The 9,908-nt window shown below is 54.6% G+C and overlaps 1 protein-coding gene across 3 annotated transcripts; it reads right to left on the bottom strand.

The window, feature by feature from the left end:
• Positions 1-798: 798 nt before the first annotated feature.
• On the bottom strand, positions 799-9,275 carry TMEM109 (transmembrane protein 109). 3 transcript variants are annotated; one of them, XM_060018977.1, is made up of 4 exons: positions 9,179-9,275; positions 3,737-3,981; positions 2,776-2,878; positions 799-2,356 (listed from the first exon to the last, which is right to left on the bottom strand). In XM_060018977.1, the coding sequence occupies exons 2-4, from the start codon at positions 3,971-3,973 to the stop codon at positions 1,965-1,967; spliced, it is 732 nt and encodes a 243-aa protein (XP_059874960.1). In that variant the 5' UTR covers positions 3,974-3,981; positions 9,179-9,275; the 3' UTR covers positions 799-1,964. The 3 variants fall into 3 exon arrangements, with proteins under 3 accessions (XP_059874960.1, XP_059874959.1, XP_059874961.1); XM_060018976.1 differs by lacking the exon at positions 9,179-9,275 and adding an exon at positions 8,984-9,168; XM_060018978.1 differs by lacking the exon at positions 9,179-9,275 and adding an exon at positions 4,935-5,038.
• Positions 9,276-9,908: the final 633 nt, after the last annotated feature.

Genomic DNA, 9,908 nt, shown 5'->3' with positions numbered 1-9,908 from the left:
TATAAAGGCATCTGACTCTTGAACCAGAACCAGAATTGCGGGGGGCGGGGACGTAGAGAACCGGGCTCGGGGGTGGAGAGGGGATGAGAGGGGCCAGGAGGGCCAGGTGACAACTACTCTGACAGAGGAAGAGCCCCAGATGCAGGCAGCCCCATCCCTGGGAGAAACCTGTGGGTCTATGAAGAGGGAGGGCTGCTCTCTTTGCTGAGGGAAGGCCTGCCTCCCAGGTCCGGCCTCTGGGCGCAGCCTTGCTCGCCAGGCAGCCTTGGGAGAGGTCCAGAGCGGGGCACCTGGCTGCACGTTAGCCTTTCCTGGGCGGCTTAAAACGGAAAAACCACACCCAGGCCCCTCCCCGAAATGCCTGATCCAATCTATGCACCGGGTTGAGAACCGCGGCGCATAACTCCTGTCTGGCGGGGAAGCAGGGAGGGCAGGCAAGCCTCTCTCTGGCTGGGGGCCAGCCTTCGCCACTCCTGCACACAGGGCTGGACGGGGTACCCTCCTCCCCCTCCCCCACAAGAACACTATTGCCACAGAGCTGGTCAGTCCTGGAAGTTTGGTAATGGGGGCGCGTGCCCTCCTCATTCCTCACACCCCTGGAGGGAAGGGTGACTGGTACCACCCTTCTTTCGCACTCCTTTCCTTTCTCCCGCACTCCCTTCCTTTCTCCCGGCTTCACGCTACCTGACACCTGCAGGGAGAAGTCGTGAAAGCTGAGCAGCTCCACAGAAATGGGTTTAGCTGGAGAGAAGGCACTCAAAGCAAGCCAGACTTTGAGCAAATACATCTGATCGGAACTAGATAATAAAATAGCGTGCACTTTATTTAAAACCAACCAAGCGCTGATAAAAATATATTTCACTGCAGCTGTGATTCCATCTCCAACCTCAACAGTAAGAACTGGGCATTTCTCTACTCTTCACATCACATGTGGGGCCTGGCAAAGGAGGCCACCCACCTCCACCAAAGCCTCGAAGGAAGCGTGAGCGCCCTGGTGGGGAGGGTGCAGCCGCAGAGCATGAGAAGGGAAGGGGCTGTGAGGCGCATCTCTGCTGTCTGCTCTGCGCTCCTCCTAGGCAACTCATCAGCGGACTCCCTGGTGGCAGTGATGGAGAGAGAGATGGAGAACCGCCCGGAGCTGCGCAGACAGGACGATGAACCCTCCTTCCTCCTTCAGGGTCTCTGAAACCCCCACAGGGGATCTCATGGCCACCGCAGGGTCCTACTTGCAGGCACGAGCCTACGAAGCAGTCATCTTTTGCTCTGGCTGAAGGGAAATCAAGATTCTGAGAGGAACCACTTTCCTCTTGACACAAAGCAGCTACAGGGCAGTTTCCTACATACAGTACGGCAGCGGGCAAGCGGAGGGCCCTGCTGGCTCGGACTAAGGCACTTGTAACAGATTCAATGTACATCCCGGCCCACTTCCCTTCCCCTCAGGCCCCAAATGCCCTGCCTCTTCCCCACGCTGGGCAATGAAGGGGACAGGAGCATGCCCTGAGGGACTGTGGTTTGGTTGGAGTACAGGGCTAGAAGGAGAAGACAAGCAGGAAGGAAGCTGGGGACTTGGCAGGGGAGGAGCTAGAGAAGGACAGGAGAGCAAGAGCGTCGGAGGGAGGCAAGGCAGCCGCTGAGTCACAGGAGGCCCCTGGCAGTGATCAGAGGTGTCTGCCGAGAGGAGGTGCAGAAGCTGGCGGGAGGCCCCCCACCTTCCCCTGGCTGAGACAGGGGGGAGCAGAGAAAGGGTGAGGAGAACCAACCCCAGACAGAGAACCACAGAGGACAAGGCCCCTGAGGACCAGTGGGGGGGTGGTCTTTCTCTCGCTCTCGGCTAAGGGGGCTGGTGCAGAGACAGCGTTCGGAGACAGAGCAAGAAAGGGGCAGGGGGCTGGGAGGAGGGCTGTGCGACCCAGAAGCAGCTCGGCTCTTTGGTATGACGAAGGTGGCAGCGTCCGGCGTCCTTCTCACTCCTCCTCCACGCTCCGGGGCCCCTTGGCCGCTCGCCTCTGCCGCCAGCGCAGCTCTTCCACCTGGCGCTCCAGCCCCCGCACCTTGGCCTCCAGCTGGGCCCCCGAGGCCCGGGTGCCAGTGAGCCGGCTCAGCAGGGCGTAGAGTGTCAGCAAGGCCAGGAGGAGCAAGGCCCGGGTGGAAGGGTCGGGCACTGACCTCACCAGGGCCACAAAAGCGGCCAGGAAGAGGGCAAGCTTCAGGCCCCACAGGATCCGCCCCAGCAAGGCCAAGACCAAGCCGAGGAGCAGGGACAGCAGCCAATAGGCAACCAGGGCCCCCGCTCCCCACAGCAGGAAGGTCTGGACTTGGCCGGGGCTGAGCTTCAGGCCCTGGGTGAGGTGATCTCCTGGAAAGGGAGAGAGTCGCAGAATCAGCCCACCTGGTGCCGCGAAAGGAGAGGTTTGGTCAAGAACCAAAAGCGGGAGGAGCCAAACCCCCTCGCCAAGGAAAACTCCTTTCCCACGGGGTCGTGGAGCTTAAATCTCAGCTCCGGTCCCAGCTGACTGTGGGGAGACTACTTCCCTTGGTTGAGTCTGCTGCATCTGTGAAGTGGGAGTAACGCTCTGGGCTGTGGGTGACAGTTAGATGAGATGGTATGGCTTAGCAGGAGGCGGCAGTTAGCAGCCTGCTCTTATGCTCGTCTCTGGGGAGACCTGGGAGATGCTGAGCAGCCGGGGAAAAGTCTAGACCCTGAAAAGATAAATTCCCACAAACAGGAAGGGCCAGGCTAAGCTCCAGCTGACCTAACCATTCTCTGCCACTCACCTTCTAGCCCCAAGGCGTTCAGCAGCTGTGCGGCAACCCCAGACAGCGTGAAGAAGGCCACAGAGATGGCCGATGAGACCGCCCACATCACCTGAGCCAAGGTCTGTGGGAAGAGCAGAGCGTGAGTTGAGTCCGTGATTACTGATGCTCTTCTCTTCTGAGTCTCACCACCGCTGCCCACGAACATCTCCACCTGCCTCTCTGGTGGAGAGGCTGAGGGGTCCCTTCCACAGCCACCTTCCAGTGCATGGGGATGGACAGCGGGCCATTTCTCCTTCCTGTCTGAACTGGAACCCAGGACACTTGGGCCCTAATTCAACTGATGTGCTGGAATACTTTGGCGGTAGTAGTGGGTGAACGTGGGCATGTGGGGGTGACCATCCAATCCCTGGAGTAGTCACCCTGTAAAACTGGGGTCCTCCCAGGGAATCATGAAGGTGTGTGAAGTAACAGCAGTGGAGGACTAGGATGTTTCAGTGGAAAAGAAGTCAATCAGCTCTTCTATATTATGCATTTTATAAATGATTGTTTCAGCCGTTTAGGACGACCTATCAGAAGTATGTACCAGCAGGCTTGGGACGCCATCAGGCAGAAGAGACAGCCCTGCCTATGAACCCTGAGTCACCCTCACCGCTACCTCTGAAGGTGAAAGAATGAACTCAGGTCTTGATATTTTGCCAATTTAAGCCTCTAGGTCAGATTTAGACCAAAGCCAGACTCTATAGTCACCGGTGACGTAGGTTGATAAAGATGGCTCATTTCCCAGCCTTTCTGGCAAGAAAGGGCAGGAATAAGGCAAAGATGGGGGTGGAGCTAAAGGCCCTGGGGTAGGAATGAAACAATGAGAGTGCAAAAGGCCAGGGCTGTCTGGCTTCATTCTGTGGAACTGGGGGCTCTCTCCATGAACAACGGCTCCTCTGTCCTCAGTGCGCGTAGCCACAGCAGGGAACACCTTCCTTACCTCGGAAACTAGGTGCGTGGTTTCTGGCCCAATCCAGGCATCCAAGGTTCCCCGCACAGATCGACCTATCTGGCTCAGGAGATCAACTGGGGCCTCCCTCTTCTGCTGGCCTGGTGGCACGAAGTCTCGATGGGACTGGGATGACGCTGAGTGGAGGAGGACGAGGGCCGCTAGGAACATCAGGACGACTTTGAACAGATGCTTGCCCCGTGGTGAACTGCTGCCTGAGCCTGCCATGGCTGGGTCTGCCAGAGAAGAAGCATGGGGTGAGCGGAAGGCCCGAACCGGCCGAGAAACCCACTGTCCCAAGCATGACGGGCCCCAGCACCCCCCACTGCCCCTCCCTGTTAGCTGACAAAGGCAGAACTCAGACTTCAACTTAAGCCGGGCACAACCACCTCATTCCCGGGTTCCTCTCACACGTTCTTTACCACTTACATATTAACTAGCCAGCAAGTATCAGTCAATGCCTTAAGGTGATGAGAAGATCTCTCTAAGGCTTATTCCAGTTCTAAAACCCCGAAGGCCTGCCTTTGTGTCTTAGGTGCTTCGGGTATAAAAAAAAAAAAATTATAAGACTATATGGCTTTGGGCTTTCCTGGCGGCGCAGTGGTTAAGAATCCACCTGCCAATGCAGGGGACACGGGTTCCATGCCTGGCCCAGGAAGATCCCACATGCCGCAGAGCAACTAAGCCCGTGTGCCACAACTACTGAGCCTGTGCTCTAGAGCCCACGAGCCACAACCACTGAAGCCCATGTGCCTAGAGCCCGTGCTCTGCAACAAGAGAAGCCACCACAATGAGAAGCCCTGGCACCGCAACAAAGAGTAGTCCCCGCTCACCGTAACTAGAGAAAGCCCACGCGCAGCAACGAAGACCCAAATGGAGCCAAAAATAAAAACAAACAAATAAATAAATTTATTAAAAAGAAAAAGACTATACAGTTTTGTCCTCAAGGAGGTTATAATCTACTTAAGATAAAGCTGATATTTATTTTTTAAAAAAACCTTAAAACATAGCACTCGAATAGGATTACCGCTATATAACAATGTAAAGAAAAGGGCTCAGGTGCTCAAATAAGAACCCACTGCACATAGGTCATATGTTCTGCAGGACCATCATGTGAGGTGGGCGTTATCCTCCTCGCCGCTAAGGGGAGACAGGAGAAGAAACTGAGACTTAGGAATTAAGCATTTACCCAAGGACAAAGGCCAGGAGTTAAACCCAAGCTTCTGCTTCCGAAACGCAGAAGTGAAGGTGGTTGCTCGTTGGAATCACCTGGAAGCTTCACAAAGTTCTGATACCTCTGCCCCAAGCCCCGAGCTTCTGATGTCACCATCTGGGTGTGGCCTGGGCTTTGACCTGCAAAAGCGCCCCAGGGGATTCCACTGTGCAAAGTTGAGACCCACTGATACAGAGATGACCTCAACTCCCCAGCCCCCAACGTAGGCAAGAAGTTAAAGCACAACTTTTACGGAAAGATATTATTATTATTAACAGCAATTTAACCACGCGTCACCTATCTCGTTTAATCCTCACAACAACCCATCAGTTAGGTATTGTTCTTATCCCCCATTTTCCTGATGAAGAAACTGAGGGAGGATAAGTAGTAAGCGGGAGAGCCAGGATTTGAATCCAGGTGCATCTGACATCAGACCCGCTCACACATAGCCCTGCGTTGTATCCTCTCCAACTTCAGTCTCAGAAGCGACTTGGAAAGTCCTACAATAGATTATTCATGAGCTAAAATAGACTTGACATCTACCAATCCACTCCATGAATTACTGGTGACAATTCATTTAACCACTCTGTGCTCCGATCTCATCTGTAATGGGATACTGTAGGCAAATTAAGACCCAACAAGTATCGACTCATTGAAGTACGTACGCTGGATTTGGCCATGAAAAACGTTTTCAGTTCCAACTTCTATTTGCCACCACGCTTGAGAAAAGTCAAATGGCACCAGCAAATCCCATTCTTTTCCAGGCTCAGAAATGAACCTGCAGTTCCAGGGTGTTTCTGTGATTCAGACCTGATGAGCAGAGAGGCTAAGCCATGTCGCTGAGGTAGGAGCAGCCAGGTGTTTGAAGTTTTTGTAGTTACCAGGGCACTACGGGAGTCGGCCAGAAATCTGGAGCCATCAGGATGGAGGAGAGCGAAGAGAAGATGTTCCCATTCTTGTTTAGTGGGAAGGAGCAGGGTCCAAGAAGGGGTTATAAAAATATCACACTCGGGGCACTTTCTGGCCCAGAAACAGCTGCTCTAAGTCCCTCCTGAGGCCTGTAGGTAAAGCAGGGCTGCAAAACATGCAGTTCATAGGGAGCGACCTCAGGCTGGGAAGCCTTCTCCTCTTTTTGGCACAAGTCGAGAACCAGATGGTTCCTGCCTGCCAGGGGTCAGAGACGAGGAAAGCATGGGTCAGTTCCTGGTCTATCTGGGTCATGACCACACTGGGGACAGAAAGAGCAGGGTTGCTATATTGGGTTGGATTCTATATCCAAGGACCTCCACCAGGAGGGATCAGATGTCGTGTCCTCCTTTCTGGAAGGTCAGGGTGACATGAGCTGCTGCCCCCTTGGCAGACTTCTGCATTCTTTGCCAGCCTCGACTTTCAGGCGGCCATTTGCTCCAGTCGAGGGGAGCTGGGGGACCTTGAAATAAACTCTCCACGGGGAGGCTGGCATTGCAATGCCAGCTGACCTTCCAAAGGGCACCGGAAACCAAATCTAACAGGATTCTGGAGAGTGGCCTTTGCAGATAAGGGAGCAGATTACTGGCTCGTCCCTTTCATCCAATTGTTTTCTTTAACAGGATTCTTTCTCATTTCTTTTTTTTTTTTTTAACATTTTTATTGGAGTATAATTGCTTTACAATGGTGTGTTAGTTTCTGCTTTACAACATCTTTCTCATTCTTCAGCAAGAGCCTAACCCACCGCCATTACGCCTCCTCACTTCAGCCCCATCAAATACTTTTTTTTTTTTGCGGTACGCGGGCCTCTCACTGTTGTGGCCTCTCCCGTTGCGGAGCACAGGCTCCAGACGCGCAGGCTCAGCGGCCATGGCTCACGGGCCCAGCCGCTCCGCGGCATGTGGGATCCTCCTGGACCAGGGCACGAACCCGTGTCCTCTGCATTGGCAGGCGGACTCTCACCCACTGCGCCACCAGGGAAGCCCCGATCAAATACTTTCAACAAAGAGAAGCCATGGTAGTCAGGAGCCGAAGCAGTCTTGAGCTCTGAGAGGAAGGATGTCTTAAACGTCTTCACCTCCTGCAATGCCTGACCTCAGAAAAATAGCAGGCACTCAACAACCACAACAAACTGTGTGTGTGTGGTGTGTATAGTGTGTGTGGTGTGTATAGTGTGTGTGTTGCTTTATAATTTACAAAGTGCTTGTTCTTTCACCGTCTCATTTAACTCCTATAAGAATCATATAAGACACTGCTACTCTCCACGTTTTACTCAGAAAACAATGGCTTGGAGAGATCAAGTGACTTGTTAAAGTACACGCATCGGGACTGGGACTTGACTCCAGAACCCAGGATCTGAACCTTGCCCTTTCGCTCCTTCCACACCTCCACTCTGCCTCAGTAAGACATGGTCCCTGCCCTCAAGGTGCTTCAAGTCCTGCCCCCAAATCAACAATCACAAAGTTAGAGGACTAACTACCCAGACTCCCACGAGGAGGCCACCCACCAGAAGATGACCCACCTGCTGGGCTCACACGTCATGGCTCTACAGCGAGACGTATGAGGACAGCAAAAAATTGGGACTAGACCAGCCACTTTTGTTCAGGCAGCTGCAACGGGGCTCAGGAAGGGACGGGCTGAGCCGGGGAAACTGAACTATGGTAGTGAGGAGCCACATGTGTTTAGCTGTGTTTTGCTAAGAGGGAGGGGTGGGGGACAGTCCCCTCTCCCCCTGCCAAGGCTCCTTCCTCCCGGTAGCTTCCTCTTGCGCTATGAATCACGACGTGGCAGGAGGGGCAGCTGACTTAGTACCCTCTGCCGGCTCTGATTTCCCCATCATTGAGGAACTTGCCCCTCTGGAGCAGCGGTTCTCGACTCCGGTTGCCCATCAGAAGGGCCTGAGCCGGTTTAAGCTAGAGGGTCTGCCCCACCCCACCCCGGGGCTTCCTTACTCCGACCCTCCCCAGAGACAGACGGGCTCAGGCTTTTGTTTTTAGAGCTCCCCGGGGATTTCTGATGCATAACGGGACAGCTGCCACAAATGGTCAGCAGCACAGGGAAAAGTCTACTTCGGGCAAAGCCCCCAGAGTGCAGCACTGGGCAGAGGACTCTAGACTTCCTTCTGTCCCAAGTTCAATTCTGCCACACACTAAAAGCCACTACCTTCTGTCTTATCACTTAACCTGAGTTTCAGTCTCCTCAAATGTAAAATGGGGTTAAGCAAGGTTATGAGTTACCGCAAGGAGTTAACATGTTTCTGCAAGAACTTTGTAAACTGTAAACATCTATAGGAACGTTGCAGTACACAAATTGCCAATATACCACTCACTGCATTGTAGCATCATTTACCAGTTTCTATGCCTGGCTCCCCCATTAGACTTTGAGCACCTCCTCGTCAGACTTAACTTTTCTTGGAATCTCCAGCGCCTAGCGCAGAACAATGACTAATACATGCTTGTTAAATGAGTATTAGAAGCCCGCCAAGAAGCGGTGAGGGTGGCAATGGAGAGCCATGGAGAGGTGCGGAGAGGAGGCTATTTTAAAGTTGATCCAAATATGCAGCGGCCACCCGAAAAGCACAGCTGCGTGGAAAGGAAGCTGCTAGACCGGGTGAAGCTGCCCCTGAGAAGAATGAAGTCAGCGTCCCAGCAGGTGGGGGCAGCCCCCCGCTAAACCCCTGACAGCTGCTGCTGCCCAGCAACTGTTTGGGGGCCGGGCGACGGGCAAAGGGGCAGCCTCCCAGGCGCACGACGCCTTCCCCAGGATCCAGCCTCCCCGAGACAGGGTGTCAGTGGCGTGCATGTGCTATTTCGAACCGCGTGTCCCCTGCCAAGCTTGCTGGGTGGCGTCACCGGCAAGGGATGCGGCGCGGCCCAGGGGTTCGGGGTACCCCAAAGGGCTCGGAGCGGGGCCGCGGGAGTCTGGGCAGTGGGCGGGAGTCGGGGGCGAGGGGCTCAGCGCTGGCCTCGTCCCCCAGCCTGACAACCACCCGGCCTTGACCGGACCTCGGGGCAGCGCTGGGAACTCTTCTCCCCGGAAACACGCGCCTCCCCTGTTACCTACTAACGACGCCCCCTGTTGCATAGCAACGAGGATCCGAGTCCCCAGTTAATCTCCCCGCCGCGCGACGTCGGAGCCCTCTCTACTGGTGCTCGCCAGGCCTCGCGGCTCCGCCCTGGTCCCGCCTGTAGCGGCCGCCGCCGCAACCCAGTCCCGGGTACAGCCCCGGAGCCCCGGTCTCGGGTCGCACTCACCGGGCTCCGGCTACAGCTGTTCTTCACGTGCAACTTCACTAAAACGCGCCACTAAAACCGCGCCACTAAAGCCGCGCCTCAATACTGGGGCGTTGGTTTATCGTCTGCGCACGCGCGAGGCGGGATGCGCCCACGGACCCGCAGGCCTCCCTCACAGCCCAAACCTGGTGCCGGTCAGCGCATGCGCCCTACCCTCTGATTACCTTTTTTTCCCAAGCATTCCCACGGAGAGAAGAATGGGGTCGGAAGTTCGAGCTGGGAACGGAAGTCTCTGGCAGGAAAGGGGAAAGAGGTGACTATATCTGGGCTATAGCGTGGATAAACTGGATCTTTGGATTTGGAGTGGAAGCTTATCCGCCTCTAAAAGGCCCCTTGGCATTTCGGGGAATGTAGTTCTCCAGCTACGTGGTGCCTCCTGGGGCATTGTGGGAAATGTAGTTCTAGAGGCGCCTCAGAGCACCTGGTCTTTTGAGAAACTTTTCGCGCTAAAAAAGCACAAAGGGAAAGGGTGTTAGAGGAGCAGTAAGAGGCGCACAACCGGGAAAATGCATCCTTTCCTTCTGAGAGCATTTCCACACCCAAACTCTGCAGATGGCTGCTAAATGTTCTCCGAATTTTAGAAAGGGAAGGGAACCTACTCCCAGACCCATCTCTCTCTCTCTCTCTCTCTCTCTCTCTCTCTCTGTCTCTCTCTCTCTATATATATATAAAGGCAGCATTATGAGGGGGA

This window comes from Delphinus delphis, chromosome 8, assembly GCF_949987515.2.
Source record: "Delphinus delphis chromosome 8, mDelDel1.2, whole genome shotgun sequence".
In the NCBI taxonomy this organism is placed as follows: domain Eukaryota; kingdom Metazoa; phylum Chordata; class Mammalia; order Artiodactyla; family Delphinidae; genus Delphinus; species Delphinus delphis.
This window is presented reverse-complemented; position numbering and strand designations above follow the sequence as displayed.

Bases quoted from the DNA above. Each gene is read 5' to 3' on its own strand.
- TMEM109 (XM_060018976.1), bottom strand. From the start codon at position 9,008: ATGCAACAGGGGGCGTCGTTAGTAG. The intron at 3,982-8,983 runs GTAACAGGGGAG...CTTCTCTGGCAG, and splicing joins ACAGGGGGCGTCGTTAGTAG to ACCCAGCCATGGCAGGCTCA. The intron at 2,357-2,775 runs GTGAGTGGCAGA...CTCCCTTTCCAG, and splicing joins GAACGCCTTGGGGCTAGAAG to GAGATCACCTCACCCAGGGC.